General features: G+C 36.7%; 1 protein-coding gene across 1 annotated transcript; it reads left to right on the top strand.

Annotated features, from left to right (window-relative positions):
• Nucleotides 1-485: 485 nt before the first annotated feature.
• Nucleotides 486-18,623, top strand: c2cd2 (C2 calcium dependent domain containing 2). Its single transcript, XM_084103702.1, has 14 exons — nt 486-1,550; nt 1,708-1,803; nt 2,068-2,187; nt 5,488-5,589; nt 5,742-5,858; nt 6,404-6,521; nt 7,335-7,443; nt 7,900-7,964; nt 8,579-8,694; nt 8,981-9,137; nt 9,317-9,421; nt 9,587-9,714; nt 13,158-13,440; nt 15,948-18,623. Exons 1-14 carry the CDS (start codon nt 1,281-1,283, stop codon nt 16,175-16,177), a joined length of 2,016 nt encoding a protein of 671 aa, XP_083959828.1. The 5' UTR covers nt 486-1,280; the 3' UTR covers nt 16,178-18,623.
• Nucleotides 18,624-18,740: the final 117 nt, after the last annotated feature.

Genomic DNA, 18,740 nt, shown 5'->3' with positions numbered 1-18,740 from the left:
ATTCATATTTTTACTCAACTGTAGCATAAACAGGCTTCCATGGCGAACGATCTTGGATCGAAAGGATGGCTAAAGATAAAAAACAATAATAAAAAAAAAACATTAAACAGTTTAAGAATAAATAGTGAATCAAGTGAATATATATATATATATATATATATATATATTATTATTATTATTATTATTATATATTTATATATACATATATTTTATATATACAGTTTGAATATATGTATAATATATGTATTCAAACTGCAAAAAAATGTCATATAAACAAAGAAACGCCCATTGTTCAAATGGTGTGTAAAGAAATGTCACAAGAGTCTAGAGTCCTTTGTCTTTTTTTCTGCTAAGCATAAATTCCCCATATGATGATATAAAGAAAACTATTCGAACTTATAAACTTTTTTTTTTGTCAATATATGTATTTAAGGCAATTTAATTTAATTTAATTATATTTGAATTATTTTGAAAACTGCAGTAGGGACTTTTATTTTGTCTCGTCTGGTGACGGTGCTGCTGTGTCCTGAACCTCAACGCAAAGCTAATAATCCTTGAAATCAGAGGTGTGTGTTATACACATCCTCTCTCTTTCTATCTCTCTTCTTACACGCACAGGAGGATGAACAACCCCGTTATAGAAGATGAGGACTGCACTTAATTTCACTTTTTAAACTCTTTTTTTTGTTTTCTGCTCGGCTAATGTGATTGGTAACGTGGCTCATCAACACCGGGGGGATTTTCAGGAACTTTTTTTTCACGTCGAGTACTCCGGATCTAATGATTTCATTATTTAGAGATGTCTTCAAATAGCAAATAATAGTCCAACCGATGTCTTTAATGTATAATATTAAGAATATATTTTTTAAACCTGTAATTAACAAAAAAATCTGTTTGTGTCCGATAACACTGTTAAACGCCTCGCAGATAAATTCACACTCGGTTTAGCTGCTACTGTGACTAACGGATGTTAAAAATGTTACTTAGTGTGTAAGTAGTTGTGCAGATGCTCTAATATTATAAATATCACATTTAATAATTGTATTTTGTTTTATCTGTCGCTGTCGTGCCGGTTGAAGTAAGATTTACGAGCCTCAATCCACCGGTCTCGTGTTTCCACCCACCCTCCGTTCGTGAACTTTCATTTTTGCTGTTTTGTGAAGGTGTTTTATTAGTCAATTCTAGGAAGGAAAGTGCCGTTATTGTGTTGGGATGCGGAAGGGTGAGGAGCAGAGCTGAGGGTAAACATGTTAAGGGTTTAAGAGAATGGCTCGGTGATCATGTCGTCTATGGAGGGTGTTTTCTCCGGGGTGGGTGACTGGCAGTGGCTCTGCATGGTCACTCTCTTTCTGGCCTCTGTTGTCACTTTGATCATATACTTGGTGCTGTATTTTTCCAACGAACCCCCTTCTGGGAAAACACCTCTCAGTCATGTGGATTCAGAGGAAGCTGATGGGATTTTATGCTGGGTGCTGTCTCTGAAAAGCTGGAAGAGTCAGTGGAGAAAAGCCTGGTTTAGGGGCCTTAATGAGGAAGCTCGTAGATCACAGGTTGGTTTGTAATTCAGTTATATATATATCTCTCTCTATATATATATTGTTAGTCTTTAAAATCGCACATGATTTCCTTAAAAAAAAAAAAGAGAGATTGTTGTGGTCTTTTTTTTTTGCTTATTGTATTACTTTGGTATTTTGTTCCTCTTATTAGAGTGGGATTCAGCTGACCTTTGAAGATGATGGTGTCCAGTCATCAGAACTGGCCTTGGACCAGATTTCAAGCTTTACAAAAACAGCCGGTCAAAAGGTAAGGGCAATGAGGGCATGCTTCGAATGTTTATATACACTAACCTATATTGTGGATCTCCCTGCTTGCCTGTATTTAGGTTTGCATATGTGTTGAATCAAAATAAGGATATGAGTATGATATAAGACTTCTCCTTTTGACATGCCCCGCTGTTTGTTGATTCAGAAAAGTTATTAGCAGTGTTATGACTGTTAAAATGTCAGGATATTTAAATTTCCACCTAGTTTTAGTCATAGTTGGACTAAACTATTTTCTTTTTGAAAGGATGTCCTGTGTCAGGTGGTTGGGAACAAACTGCAGTTTTCGGTCAGTGCTTTACCGAGCTCAGCATCTTCAGAAACACCCCTGAGATACAGTGTGAAAATATCTCCACTTCGTCTGCAGGTAAAAACGAGTGTTTATTCTCTCTTTAAAGTCACTTGAGGATCGTTGAGTAAACATCAGGCTTTGGCATCTGTGTAACAAATTGTCAAACAAGACAGTCATTCTTTGAATGCTTCCAGAGATATTGGCATTTGGTTTGGAGGATGAACCAGTTTTTTTAAAAACATTCCCATGTTCAGACAAGCGTCTCATTCTGTGTGCTTCTAGGAAAGCCTGTCACGTGTTTTGTCATCAAAGTAAATAGTTATTGTAATCACATGGGGATAAATCAACACTATGATTAATTGAACTGTACATTCAGTTTGAGTGAAGAGGGAAATGAGTCTTATTGGGAAATTAATTCTATTCTAAAGCAAGTAATAAAGTTTTAGGATTTTGAAACCTTTAAAACAAAGAAGTGTTATGGTGTAAAATGAATAGTACATTTTTCAGATTCTGCTTGGTTTTTATGTCACTAATCATATGAACTGTTTGTACAAAAGGTCAGTTTTCACTTGGATATACAAAAAAAAATTGTAGAATTAAAGCAATGCACAAAAAACAATGTTTTCATTAGTGTTCTCAGACTTCAACCCCTCTGTTATTTATGTACATACTGCTATTGAATTTTATTAATATTTTTAAATTAATTGGCTATTCATTTTTACATTTTCATTTTAGTTTCAGTTGTGCTTTTGTAATTTTTATTAATTATTTAATATTTCATTATAGCTTTAATTTTTGTTATTTTTATTTCAGTTTTAGTAATTTTAGTACATCAACTTAAACTTATTTATATCATTTAGTTGCCAAGTAAATGCTTGTAATTTTCATTGAAGTTTTTCATCTAATATTTATTTCAGCTTAAATATTAAATAATTTGAGCAAAGTCAGTTTCCGCTGTATTTGAATGATTATGGTAATAAGCTTGTAAATGAGCACAGTTGTATGTTTGGAAACGCATGGCACTGATGAAGGGTTGAACCCGAAAACGTTTTGCGCACCTTTTGCACTTTATTTGTGGCCTCTGGGCAATAAATTCATGTGAGCTTTTTAGCGTATTTTTTGTGTGCGGATCTTCTTTTGTCATTTTTAATAGTGTTAGTTAACCCTGACAACACTGCTCCATTTGTGTACAGTCCTATTAGACCTATATGGAATGAGGAATAAACACATTTGCCCTTGAATGGGACGTCCTATGTTCTCTTGAGGGATGTAACGCCTCATGCACCATCCTGCATGCTTTTGATTTATAGGGCGTGACTCACTCTGCCATTTTATTCGCCACGGGAATCAGATTAAGTGCCTCAGTCGCGAGCACTGGCTCAGTGTCCTGCCTTTATTTTAATCACCGTTAATATGTCTCTGCCTCAGGAAAGAGCATGTGCACATGCACTAGTACATCCTGCCCAGAATTATTCATTGAGCTTGTACCTCTTGAACAGTTATTTTAATGTTGCACTACAAAAAAAAAAAAAAAAATGTATATCACAATTTCAGTGTGCAGAGCTGCAGCTTTTCTGCAGTAGTTGATAATACATTGTGTTTAAGAGCTCACACCGGCTTTGCTCAATTGAATTACAGCTATTTTTAAACCAGTAAGTTACTCGACGACTCGTTGTTGTGCTGATCCCGTTTTAGCTTTAAGTGCATTGAGTGGCTAAACATTTAACCTGTTGTAAAATCTTTAATTTTCCTCATATGTCTCCACAATCCGCCTCGGATCTATGGTATTCTGTAGTAGTAGGCAGTTTTTGTTTAAGAGGATTAGGCCCAGTGCTAGATTGTAAATAGAATTGCGGGCATGTGCCAAATGTACGTACAGAATGCTTGTATGTTTAGGAGTGTTTGTTTATTTTCTGTTTGTCTTTTCAGCCTCTTTCTGGAGGAATCCATATGGCTATTGCATATTTTCTGTCTGTTTCCCCTGCTGGTCAAGGCCGGTTACTGGAAAGCTCCCAGCTCTTGTTAGAATGGCTTTGTAGGCTGAATAACAGTATATTTAGGGCTTTTGTTTCTGTTCTAGAGGTCATTGCACTCTAGACCCCACAGCCGTATACAGGGTTGTGGAATAACCCATTTATTTTAACTCCATGCGGTCCAACTCTTGGCAAGGTTACAAGCACTGTAAGCAAATATATTTTCAGGCTAAGATTGAAGTAGAGCGATTGAAGCATTTCCTGATTATATAAATCTTACTGTAAGCTAATAGTAACTGGTTAGCATTTGCTGTCTCTTCAAGACTATTATGATTTAGGAATGAACTTGAGAGCACTGCAAAGGAATTTGGCGTCCTGTCATTTTTTCCTCCTCGTTTCATCCAAGTTCATTCTCCAGAAATGTAAAGCAGTCGTGCTTGGACATGACAGCCCATTCCTCTATGTACTGTGGGCCCTGCGGCTCAATGAGCCGTTGTGAATATGAGAATGCTCTGGACCCTTTGTTTATTGTGAGTTTGAAGTAGGCAGTGTTAGGTTATTCTGTTGTAGGTCGCTGTGTGTTTTTGCCGTGCTGAATTGAAGCAGCAGCATTTATTGTTTAATTTATAGCTGATATTTGGTCATTTCAGTTGGTTTTTCAAGCAGCATTTTTCTGAATCAATAATATTCATACACATACTTGTGAGTGCACAGTAGTTTGATTCAATCTAAGTTGACAATGGTAAATAGCCATAAGGTATTTATTTTATATTCACAAAAGATTTCAATTTCAAATAAATGCTGTTTCTTGGAGTTTCCTGTTAAGTAATTCTGAAAAAAATGTATTGCAGTTTCCACAATTGCTTTTAGCATGGATAATAATAATAAATGCTTCTTGAGTACCAAAACAGCATATAATGATTTCTGAAGAATCATGTGACACTGAAGATTGGAGTAATGATGCTGAAAATCTAGCCATCACAGGAATAAACTACATACATTAAAATAAAAAAGTTATTTTATGTTGTTATAATATTCTCAATATTACTGTTTTACTGTATTATTATCTTACTGACCCAAACTTTAGATAAGCTTTACATATAAATAGGTTAAGTTGATATCCATAATTTAATGCAAAAATAAATGCCAAAACATTCCTAATAATTAAAATAAATAGAAGCTAACATTGTTTTACATGATGGTTGACATTTTAATTTTAACTATGTTTTCTGTTTCGTGAACTTTTAAAAGCAACAAAACAATTGAGATCTTATATTAAACCATGTTTAAAGAGGTTTTAGGCTTTACAATTTTGTACAGTCTCATGACTTATTGCTCAAATCAGCCCTTGTTTTGTGTCTGTGGTTATAAAGTAACATTTGTGTCTCTATTGTTGTCACAGCTGGCCCTACAGATGAAAGAGGTGAACAGGGAGGTGGAGATTTCCTGGAGGGTGCTTCACCTGGACTCTGTAGATTTGCAGCTGACGCCAAGTTTTGCGCAGGTATATTCACTCATCAGACCACTCAAGAAAGAAAAGATCATGATTAAGTACGGTTCTCGTGGTCTGTCATTTGTAAATCTCAGTAGTTTTTAAGTGGTAACTTCTGCTTATTTTTTCGGAAAGCACATGGCATGACTCTGTGTGTGTTTCAGGGAGATTATGAGAGTCTAAGTGAAGCGGCTGTGAGCGACAGGCTCAGGCAGGTCTTGAATGGAGCTCAAGCATTTGTAAAACTGAGCAGCCGACCTGCAGAGTCTGCAGAAATCCAGGTACAACCCTACGCAAATGTCATTAAGTGTTTATCGTATCATCATTAGTTCTTAATCCTCTCTAAAAAGCTTCCACATAATTTCAAGTTCAACCACATAAGAGTTTTAAAACCCTATTAAGCTGTTCCAAATATAAATGTCCTTTATAAATGTCTTTTTTCTGCTTAACACAAAAGAAGATATTTTGAAGAACATGGGTAATCAAACAGTTGATGGGGCCCCATTGACTTCCATAGATTTTTTTTCCATACTATGGAAGTCAATGGGACTCATCAATTGTTTGGTTACCCATATTCTTGAAGAAATTTTGTTTTCGGCAGAAGAAAGAAATTCATAAGGGTTTGGAACAACTTGATGATGAGTAATTTCATTTTTGGGTGAACTATCCCTTTAAGGCCTTGAATTTATGATCTGATAAATGTCATAATATTCAGAGAATTGCATAACTTTGGAATTTTCTCAGAATGGAGAGAAAAACACAGAAAAGGATGTTGCTGTTGATGTTATGAGTGATAATGTTTTATTTCCTCTGTCCTCTTCAACAGGAAGTAAGGAACAAGACCTTGCAGGCGACCTCACCCCCAAAGCCCCCGCGAGCGCATGAATGGAAACTATTAGTGAAGAACATCCGGGTCACATGCAAACAGGAGAATGGTGCTGCAGGTCAGTGACCAAAAGAGTGGTGCATCGCACACACATATTAATGAAGAAAGCATGTCCTTTCAGTTGTTTAATATTTAGCCAACTAATTTTTGCAGATTTATACAATATTCAATAAAATACAACATGATGTATATTGGTTTAAACATGCTTTTCAGCATTTGAAAAAACAATTTTGTAACAATTAAGTATCACCTTTTTTTTTTTTTATGTGCCTCTTAATCACAGGTAGCTTTTTATGATGGGCCATTTATATAGCCATATGATTCACAAAGATTTACATCCTTGAAATCCCATTGGTCTCGTTATGTATTAAATGGACCTCATGTATGCCACAGACCTCAGCTAATGTTTTTATATTGCTTGGATCGAAGAAATAAAGCCAATAATTTGGATGGAATTTTGTTGTGGGCACAAAGTGCAGGCAGCACTTCCCAAAAAGCACCGCCCCCACAACTTCTTGAGTTAACTGCCTGTGTTTCCCTCAATCAGGATGTCCCTTCTGTTCGGAAATCATTTTCGGAAGTGGTCTAATTGTCCCACTGCTCTCCAGCCAAGTCACTATTACAGCCTAGCAAGCACTTAATGGAGACAACTGGCAGCTCATCCGTTTTATGCATAATTCATTTTGACAAAGAGTGTTCTCTGCATTAGTCAGTAATTTAGCTCAAACAGTACTAGATCTCTTCTCTTTGTCTTTTGGCACAAATATCTGGTTTTATTTGAATGTGGTACATGTACATTAGCAAATGAGTCTACTTTCGGAATGGTATTGCTTGTGCTTGAAGATAAAAACTGTTTCTGTTCTGCTGTCAGGCGGCATGAATCCCCAGTGTATCCTCCAGTTGGATGATCCTCCTCAGAAGGTCACCAGTTCAGTCTTGACTAACACATCCAACCCGGCCTGGGATCAGCCCTTCATATTGTGAGTTCAGGTCCACCTCCCTAGCTGCTCCTGCCAACTTCATTTATACCCATTGAAAAAAATAATCTGCTTTAACCTTTTGCCACTGTTATAGAAAAGTACAATAGAGATAGGACAAGAAATTACTGAGAGAGGAGGCGGCGACATGAAGGGAAATAATGTGAATATATATATATATATATATATATATATATATATATATATATATATATATATATATATATATATATATATATATATATTCACATTATGTCTATTCTTATTATTTTAACATTTTATATTTATTATTATTTTAACATTGATTGTCAACTCACAAATCCACACAAAATTAAAAACCAGCAACCATTTCCTAAAACTTTAAAAATAAAATGATTGGTATTTTTGGGGCATCTTTCAATCTTTTTAGATAGGAATGCCGTATGATTTATTTTATCTCCTGTCTCTATGGTTTTGCAGTGAGCTTAGCGCCCGATCAAAGGAGCTGAACATCCAGGTCGTGGATAACGGCAAACCTCAGGAGAGTAAGTCCACATGACCGAAAATAAACCGGCTTAACTGCATAAAAACAGAATAGTGATATCCATTAATCTGGGTCTGCAGAAGCTTGAAGGTCGTCTGTGAATTTTAATCTACTTTCTGTCATCTGTTTCTCTAAATCACATGTGTCAAACTCCAGTCCTGGAGGGCCACTGTCCTGCAGAGTTTATCTCCAACCAGCTCCAAAAACACCTGCCTGGAAGTTTCTAGTAATCCTGAAGACCTTGATTAGCTGGATCAGGTGTGTTTAATTAGGGTTGAAGCTAAACTCTGCAGGGTTGTGGCCCTCCAGGAACTGAGTTTGACACCCCTGCTCTAAATCATGAAATATTCTCAAAATGAGGTGAAAGTGATATATTTATTGAGCTAATAGAAGGATACTGTGGTAACATTATGATTTGCTAACAGACATGTGACGCCCTCCATTACCTCATGTCATTGGCCTTTCACCCTGATTTCTAACAGGCCAGATGCGCTTGTGTGAAATGTGTTTGTCTGTTTATTCAGTGTCACTTTTGCCTTCCTAGGCAAACACATTGATTAAATAATGTGCATTAATTTGATTTGTTCAGGGTATCACTCTCTGTTCTCCTCCCAGGTGGTTTGTTAGGTCAGGTATCTGTGCCTTTTGATCTAGTGAAGAAACACCCCAAAGGTCAACAGACTTTTTCACTCATGAACAAAGATCATATAACCGGATCACTAACTACTGAGGTAAATGCATATCAAATATCATCAATATGTCATAATGAGACTGAGAATTTTGATCTCATTTTAGATCTAATTCTCATAGAAATGTCTTTATGTATTTTTGTGTACATTGGCCTAAAACTCTGAAGTGAATTAAAATGCCCTAGCTTAATATGCAGAAAGAACTATGAGTAAGCCTAAACTATAGTTTTGTTCCGTTTCGTTTGGAAAATGAATTATGCCACACTGAATATTTGTTTACCAACCTGAATGAATGAAACCTGACGTTACCTCTTCATGCTCTGTGTAGTTCACCTACCTGGAGCCCAGCGAGGTGCGGAGCTGGCAGACGCCCACTCCGGCCCCTACTAAGAGAGTGGAGATGGACCGCACTGTGATGCCCTGTGGCACCGTTGTCACCACTGTCACTGCTGTGAGGAGTAAACCAGGACGACCTTTGCAACCTGGTACCTTTCATTTGACCTTTGATTCAGTTGTTAATTTTTGAGGGATGCAAAATAGTGGGGGTGTTATTTGGGTATTTGTTATTAAATATGAAAATGCTACAATTGTTATGTCAATCTCCTAAACCACTAAATCAAAATCTCTAATATGATTTTTGTGTTTTTAAAAATCCCTCTTACAGAATCCAAATCACCCTCTAAAAATAAGCTGGTGGAGAGAAGGGTGTCAGAGCACCAGTCAATACTCGGAGCCAAAGTCAGCAAAGCACTGTCATCATCGGATACAGGTGAGATTTCCAAGCTTGTTGACTTCAGTGGCTAAATGCATTTCCTTTTATTTCTGCACCGCAAGTGCTCATCAGCCATCCCGGAGCAAGCATGAATGCAAAATACACATTAGTAATAGATTACATTCAGCATCTGTACACTCTTTTTCTCTCTTTCCTGCACAGAGTTATTGATGCTAAATGGGACCGACCCTGTAGCCGAGGCTGCCATCAGACAGCTCCATGAGTCGGCAAAACAGAAGCTCAAATCTCCTGTCAAAAAGAGCACCATCATCATCTCAGGTGTAACCAAGGTACAGAAAAAGACTACTTGCCCACATATATGCGTATTTAGTAGGGATGTACACTATATTGGTACTAGGGCTGGGTAAAAAAAAGAAAAAAAGAAATTGATTCTCATTTTTACAAACCGATATCAATTCTTAAATCCCAAGAATCGATTAGTCATCCTGTTGTCAGTTGATGAATGAATGGAGCATTGTAGCGCGCATCCCATCCAATAAATTGCAATCATCTTTGTGCTTTCTTACTATTGATATGAAACAAAGTCTCAGATTTTAAATTACGTCCATTTTCTTACGAAATTCAAAAACATAAATACCGTTTTGGCGCTGTGGCGTGAGATCGCTCTGGCGCAGCTCAAGAGAAGCACAATCTTCTCTTCCGCCTTAATAATACCAGTTACAGTGCGAAATAAACATGAATGAGCGTCTGAAAGTGTGTTAAAAGATAGAGTACAACTTATTGAAATCCGTATCATGTCACATGGAATCACTCAATCAGTGTTTCAACCGTGGAAAGACGTCAGTAAAACAGCTTGTAAACAATGTCATGTAACGTCACATTTACCTCAGAAAAACCATATCCAGTGACCATAAACTCGTTAGTCAGCTAGAAAAATTAACTCTAGAGTGGAGCATTTTGCTAAATACATGTACCATATTACATATTCATTATAATTTTTAATGTTCTTCAATATTTAATACATGTTTGAATAAATCTGGCAAGTTTTTATGACAGCCACCATTTAAATGTTTATATTTCATATAACTTTATTATAAAAATAAGTGTAATTTAAGTGTTTGTATACAAATCAGTTAATTTTTACCTTCAATATTATAGTAGGCTAATGAAGCCTAGTAGGCTACAACTGACTCCCATAGTTTACAGCATTAGTTAAAGCAACACTATGTAGTTTTTCAACCTTCATAATATATTTCCAAGACGCGATGGTACATCGACTTACAATAGGTTGAATGACACGTCTGCCATAGCCTGACGAGGTCTGTATCGCTTTTACTGGCACTACGTAACTTCGGGGTTCGGGTAGTAACCCGAGCACAAAAAGAACTACAAAATTCGACTGCTTTACGGCATACGTCACTTCCCCCACCACTTCCTCAAATTCGGACCTGAGAGGCCAACCAGCGTTTGTTTTCCGGCTTTCGTGCGTATGTTTTTGTCATGGCCAAAGCAGCAATGGACAAAAAAAAAAAAGTCAGAGGGCTGTTAACAAATATTCTAAATTCAAATATATATTCAAATAGTTTTTAAAAAAAATGATTTTCGAAGGTGAAAATTAATATTCAAATGTGGAAAAACACGCCCGCGGTAGCAGAGGCGCGGCTGTCTGCTTTGCGAGTGGGCGCGCTGCTTGAGGGGTCAGGGACATTTTATTTAACGTTAAACAGAAACATTACTAAAGTGTAGGCTACTGTACTGACTGAATAGATATTGCATGAATAAGGTAGGTTAGATACAGCAGTTTCATGCACTGCAGGCTTCCACTGGTTTGATTATTTACCGTTTCATGTCAAGGAAAAGTTCCATGTTTACCACAGCACAGCTCGCTCGGAGTATTCAATGTCGGTTCTATATACTGTAAAACTTCAATTAAAGTTAATACTATTTGTTTCAATCACTGAATGAAGCCGGCTTTATTTGGGACAAGAGTCGTGACCTTAAATTGCTTGCACAAAACTCTTGATCAGCACTCAACTTTTGTTTATTGTTGTTGTTCATTTAAACCGTTATGCGCAGAGAGCGTGAGGGCGAGAGAGAGAAAGAGTGCCTGCGAGTGCGAGTGAGCGAGCGAGAGTGAGGTCTGCGGTCTTGGCCATTAGTTGATTTACTTGTTTTTGTGAAGGTAATACGTTGTCAAATATGTTTAAACTTAAATAAACTACCTATACAAGTAGTTATGTCTCTTTGTATTAATTTGTCCTGTTATTGACGTAATGCATTGACAAAATGCGCAACCAGATGTTCGAATAGTTCGAATATGTGTTTTTTATCGAATATTCGGACGTCATTTTTGAGCAATTTTGACAGCCCTACGTGTACAAGTTTGGTAGGGGCTACATTCTTGCAAGTAAATAATACATGATTAGACAGACAAAATCATCTTTTAGACTAAGTAGCCTAATGACTTCAGGCTGATAGTCATGTTTGTTTATTTTTCTGGTGAAAGTGTCTTGTCTCAGGCTATAATGCAAATCGATTTTTCAACTTTGCAGATTCATCTATGGTAGCTTGATATTATAATATTGACGATATATGGCTATTACCTACCACACAAACATTGAATTGAATTAGCATTCTGTAAAACAATAGCCAATAGGCTACTATAATGACGCTGGCTTGTAAACGTGAGTTACGCGATCTTTTGGTGTTTGAAAAAAATAAAACCCATGAAATTATATTCATATGACATGCTGAAATCTATGCCACCGTACCTGGGATGAAGACATTTCACAAGCAACGCAGTCAGTCTGCCCAAGACGTGAGAACTCCTTCTGTAGAGTTCGGGGGTATCGGCTTGTCAACAAATGCACGCGTATCCCCTGGTGTAACCATGACAGATTTTACGACAGTAGTAGAAGACAATACTGTTTCCCAACTGTAGGGGGACCCCGAGATTAAAAGTTACCTTCTGTTGCTTTAAGAGATTTGTTTTCCTTGAGAAAATTTGCCATGCATTTTACCTGATATCCAAAATAATCAATAGTGAATTGAATCGAATCGGAATCAAATCGAATTGCAAGCTTGTGAATTGAAAACGAATTGAATTGTGAAATTTGTGTCAATACCCAGCCCTAATTGGTACCATATCACTTTTGTTTACTTTTTTCTGTGCATGCTCATTTCCCATATTTTTACATTTATATTACCATTGGTGTCATCAAATGCTTACTTAAATTTTTTTTTTTTAAATACTAATAATTTAATTTAAAAAAAAATGTACATTTATAATGTTGTGATTCCCAAATTCACTTGTAGCATTAAAAAAAATTTGATTTGATGATTTTGATTTATTTATACAAAATTGTGCAAATTTATTAGACAGATTTATTTATTTATTTATTTCAAAATTGGAAACCTTCTAATCCTACTGTAGATCAAGATTATCAACCCATGAATCCACACAAAACACAGCAAGCATTTCCTAAGACTTCAAAATTAAAATGTTTGTAGTTTGTCATTTTTGTGACATCTATCAATCTTTTTAGATCTTTTTACATTATAATGTTGTGATGCCTGAATTCACGCGTAGAATTTAAACAACTGATTTTGATTTTAATATATTTTTACAAAATTGTCAGTATCAGACAGAATAATTTTTTTTTTGTGCTGTATCTACTAATAGTTAGTGATACCTTGCCCTAGTCACAATGTTACATCATAAAGCAAGTTCTTCAGTTTCTAATTGAAGCTTTGCTATTAACCTGCTCTCTAGGCCCCTCTAACACAGGATGAGGAGATGACTTTGATGGCAGGATATGCAGCTGCAATGGACGCTTCTATGTCCGGAGCATCTGAGGGCACCAGCAGCGAAGCAGCAGCATTACCCTCGGAAACCGTGGTAGAACCCAGCTTTCTCGAACCCGTAGAGTCTCTGGTGGGTGCGAATGGCACAGATCATGTGGAGGACTGGGAGAGTCAGGCTGGAGAGGACCCAGATGCGGATAAGTCCTCTCTGTCCCTCTGTACCTCTGAAACTGGTTCCAAAAAAGGAAAAGGTGAGGGGAATGGACTTTGAGCTTTATGTGTATGAAGAACAACAACATTCAGAATTATGCTGAGCTGGGTTTTGGGTTTCTATTTAACCGGTTTACACCTTCAAACTACATAAAGTGCTTAACTAGAGTCATAAATCTGATCACAGGTCTGCATGTGAACCACAAGGTCAATGGCATGCATTTACACTACCATTCAAACGTTTGAGAGTCGTTAAGATTGTTTTATGTTTTTGAAAGAAGTCTCTATTTGATCATGCGGATACATTTTTTCAGGATCTTTTGTTTAATAGAAAGTTCAAAAGAACAGAATTTAATTAGAACAAGATTTCTTTTGTAACATAAATACCTTTACTGTCACTTTTTAACAATTTAATGCATGCTTGTTGGAACAAAAGTATTAATTTCTTAAAAAATTGAACAGTAGTGTATATGCTAGTGCAGGGGTTTTCAAACTGTGGTCACAGAGTGGGTGCACGATATTCCAACATTAAGTAAAAATCGCTTCGAATTTGCAAAGGCCACGTTTTAATTATATACATATGCGCTGTCATATCAATTTCTTTCATATCAAACTTTTGATTAACATTAAGGGTACAGTAATTAAATTGTTTTCTCATCTCAAATATTTTTGGTGGGTCTTGACATAGATTATACTTGTCTAGGTGGGTCCTGGAATAGAAAGGTTTGGGAACCCCTGTGCTATTGTATTGGTAGTAAATTGTAAATTGGTGGTATTTTTCCCCATGAAGTTGTAACTACAATATTTATTATTCTAGAATTAATTATTCTAAAAAGCTGATCTGAACCAAAGAGTAAAGTAGCCATTTATTCCGTCACTTGAGTTGCTCAATGTAAACAACCTTCAAAAAAAGACTGAAAAATGTCTTAAAAAGGAACATCTCAACCAAATTCAAGTCTTGTTAGTGGCATGCCAGTTAACACAGAGCTACTAAATTCTGTCTTACCTTTGTTTGTGTCTAATATGAATACAGCACTGTCTAGTGTCTTTTTGTCTGTACTTCTCACATTTGATGACATTCACTTTCTTTTTTGTCCTCTGTACCTCTCCCTTATCATTTTGTTTATTTTTTTCTTTGCTGTCTTAAAGTGGAAACCTGTGCTAACCAGACTTTATTGCTGGAAGAGTAAGTGACCTTTTGAGAAGTCTATAATAGTAAAATTATGTAGACTTCCCTGTGAAATTGTTAACAAACCCTTTTAGTAAAAAAGCTAGTCCATGCCCCAGCGTTTTAAACTTCCATCGGGATAATAAGCAAGTCATTACCCTGTATTTGATCAACATGGTTTCAAACGTGAATTTTGGACATGGAGAAAGATTTGACATGCTGCTTGGCTTCTCAAATCTTTGGAGGCACCTCTTGTTTTTTGTTTTGTGCTATTGAACCTTTTCATTGTTGGCTAAGTGAGAGTTTCGGCTGATAACTTGCCCAAACAGCATAAAAATCCAGAAGTTCAAACTTTCTGAACTTCTAAGCTGGTGTGGACTGGTTTAGGCTGCTTTGATTCTAAAACCAAGCACTTTCAAACGCATTTGCATTCTCTGTGTTAGTGGTGTGTAGGCCTGTCACGATAACAAATTTTGCTGGACGATAAATTGTCCAAGAAATGATTGCGATAAACGATAATATTGTCGTTCTGAGACCATTTTCATCTAATATAATGATAATGGCATAATAATGCAGGTACACCTTTTCAAAGATCTATAAACTTTTATTTCTTAAGAATATTAAACATTAAAAACGGAAAACATTTTAGATATCCACAAAAAATTAACAAAACAACCAAAAACAATAAAAGGAATGGACTCTCAGTGTCTGTTAACAAAAAAAAAATCACTTGAATAAATACCAAAAACAATAAATGAAATGGATGTAAACAAAACTGCACGAGAAATAACGTTCGTGGTATAGATACGCATTTTCATGAGATCGGGCTCGAAACAGTCCCGCTTTCCCATACAAAGACCATGTGACTGACAAGCGCCGCGGCACCGCCTCCCCACACAAAGACCATGCAACTGACAAGAGAGTTCACTCCTCCTATACGCTAAAGAACCGAGTGGTCATCCAGTCTCTTTGGTAGAGAGAGAGATAGAGACGAGGAAAACAAACAAGCATGCAGCACAAACATTATCGCGGCCGGAAAATTTATCAAGCTCTTTTTTATTTATTTTTCGTGCGATTAATTGATTTATTGACTATCGCGACAGGCCTAGTGGTGTGCTTGTATTCTTTCAGCTAATTTCCATCTGATGCTGCCAGAGTATTGCAGTAGCATCTTTCAGAGCTGAATATGACACAAATTGCGTCACAATTCCCACAAATCCTCTGTGTCTTCATGGTAGTCAATAAAACCAAAAGAATATTTGATTACTAATTTTATGGTTTAGCTTCCTGTTGATCAGAGTTTGACTTCCGGGTTGGCTCAGTGAAGTGTGTTAGTGAGCTTGGCTGATTATTTTCATCTCTCTTTGGCGCCCCCTGTAGGCAGCTTCCTGCACAAGAGTGCCAAGCTATTCTTCAGACGGCGACATCAGCGAAAGGAGCCAGGGATGAGCCAGTCCCACAATGACCTGCAGTACTTGGAGCATCCCGAGGCGGCCATGATGGGCGACAGGGAAAAGAGGACGGCCACCTTCAGGCGCATTATCAACAACAAGCTTCTACCCAAGAGCAAGAGCAAAGCCAACGGCACAGTGAGAGAACCGCCCACGTGAACTGCCCACTCTGTTGCATTAGATAAGGCCTTCATCGAAACTAATAGTTTTTGCACCTCTTAATTTTTTTCTAACGTCCTCATTTTCACATTCATTCTCAACTTTTATGCAAGTCATTTCTTGTTTCTTGGCTGTATTTGCCAAAACCTCTGCATTGCAACAATCACTGTTTCGTCAACTCCCTCTCAACACATCATGCACATTCTCAGAATTCCAATTTCTTTATCATTCAGACCTTTAGCTTGGTTTTCCTTGATCTACTCAATGAAGTCTGTCTTCATGGCACTAGTTTCATCTCTTCATCCATGTAAATAGGCATCACAGGCTTGTCACTTTCTCTTTCACCTTGTGAAATGTGTGTTTATGCAAGAAAGTTTACAGAACAGCATCCAAATGAACACTGGCTCTCTTCGTCGCTCCAAATGACTCAAAAGAGTCGTTTAAACTTATGCAAACATCATGCAAAAGATACTCTGTGTTTGTGGCCTTTTAACCAAAGTGGGATTTGAGGATAACCTTTTCTTGCTATTTACCTAAGCTTTATCCCTCTGGAAACCCTCTGGTGACCTGATGGAACCTGGACTATCTAACTATCTAAGGGAAAACCATCAGTTTGATTTGCACTTCTTTATATGCTCAGAACTCATTCCAAATGCATTTGCAGTGATGTGCAGCGAATTCTGGGGGGTTTGGTTGTGAACATGCTCTGGATTTGTTCAAAATCATGTGAAAGATCTCTGCCTTTATGTGAATTGAATATGGGAGTTTTTATTTTGATAGGGAGACTAATCTGCAGTTTAAGCCTAATTGTCTCTTGGAATAGTGACTCTTATTTCCCCAAATTTGTTAAGTGAAACATTTCCTAACAGAGCATAACATTTAAAATGTTCTGGGTTGGCACTGATATGTTCGTTTTAAGACGGGTTTGGTTTTCTGTTCATCTTTTAATTTCTAAATATTAAGCAGAGTTGGGAAAATATCAACAAAAGATATTATTAGGGTTATTTTATGTTAAATATTTTCTTTTTAAGCATACATTATTCAATATACTGTATAATTGTCACATGTGCTGACTGATTTTTTTTTCTTTTCTTTTTTTTCTCCGCCATTCCACAATACCACACAATTTTAAAGAAGTTGATGTGTGTGAATTGTACCAAAGGTTTTTAACACTAAGCAAGGGCATTTTCCCGTTTGAGAAAGACCAGAATGCAAGAGCACTAGCCTCTTGAATTTAGCTATTCAATATGTTCACGATTCAGGAGTTATTTTCCCAGGAGTGGTGTTTTCTTTGACTTGTAATCTTAAGCCACCTGAAATGTTGGCTGTGAATGCCAACCAGTTTGTATTCTGGGACTGCAGTGGATTTGTGGTAAGGGGATTCAATAACAGGCTCCATTTGACATTTACTTGAACTCAAGCTGCATATCTAGAAGAAACCTGAATGCCTGTCCATAGTGAATGTTGCCAGAAAGAAACCTCAGCAGTCTGGCTGTTAACTCTGAATTTTGGGAGGACTACTGTTCTGTAATTCTATTTTGTTTTTTCATTTTGTCTGTTGTGTGTTGCCATTTACAGCCTGGCTGTTAACATTTCATTTGGTGGTATTTCTTAACAGGTAATTTTAATTGAAAAAGGGGGCAAATGAAGATTTTATTTTTGTCATGCTTGCTTGGCCGTACAGAGGTGATCTAGCCTTTAAATAAAATCGAACACATCAGTCCTCTTTATATGCGTATCATCATAATATAATCATGTGCATTGAAGAACTCCTCATTAACTTAACTCGTCTGCGCTTTCTATTGGACTCTGGTGACCTTAACCAGAATGTCTATAGAAATTGTTGTTGTGAATGATAATTGTATCCATGAGAACCTGTTTATCACCATAACACATTTACCTGCAATATTAAGATCACACATCTGCATGGCCTGTGCAGTAAGAACTCATAAAGCTTTTCCGTTTGTAGTCCTAAAACCCTCTGGAATTCTCTGTCAGATTTTAAGAATGGTGGTTTGTGATATTAAATAAAGTCTGTCATTACTTGAAGAGACTTGTTTTGCTCTATAACATAAATCACACATGGATATGTTGTTGACAACTACCACAAGTATGCTTGTTTATGAAACCCTGTTGTTATATCAATAAAGATTTAAATTTCACATTTGATGTATGAGTTTGTGTAATGTGTGTTGCTTAATGCAAAAGTCTTTTCAAGTAATGCTAAACAGAGCTTTTGTTACTTTTCGAACCCAATAGGAACTTCCTGAGGGAACCTATGGCTGATTAGCTTTCTGGTTATCCTACAAAATGACATTATATCTGAACAGCTCTGTTATAAAAAGTGACAAAGACCTTGATATCTGTGCATAATGAATGTAAACCTGTGCTTATGTTCATTAACATATCTATTGGTTTGAGCAGTAAACACTGACTGAAAACTCCAGTTTGTTTCTGCATTCGTTTTTGCTGTCAAAATAGGATTCAGAGTCAGACATGTTATTTTGTGTGTCTACATAATATAATTAATAAGCTGTAATATTGATGACAATCTTACAGTGGT

Source organism: Abramis brama (assembly GCF_963993115.1).
Source record: "Abramis brama genome assembly, chromosome: 25".
Classification (NCBI taxonomy): Eukaryota; Metazoa; Chordata; class Actinopteri; order Cypriniformes; family Leuciscidae; genus Abramis; species Abramis brama.
Note: the sequence above shows the minus strand (reverse complement) of the source record. Positions and strands in the feature narration are given on the sequence as shown.

What these genes read in the sequence shown, in the direction of transcription:
- c2cd2 (XM_084103702.1), top strand. Translation starts at nt 1,281, where the DNA reads ATGTCGTCTATGGAGGGTGTTTTCTCCGGGGTGGGTGACTGGCAGTGG. An exon ending in AGGAAGCTCGTAGATCACAG is followed by an intron (nt 1,551 to 1,707) that starts GTTGGTTTGTAA and finishes TCCTCTTATTAG; the next exon opens with AGTGGGATTCAGCTGACCTT. An exon ending in TGACGCCAAGTTTTGCGCAG is followed by an intron (nt 5,590 to 5,741) that starts GTATATTCACTC and finishes TGTGTGTTTCAG; the next exon opens with GGAGATTATGAGAGTCTAAG.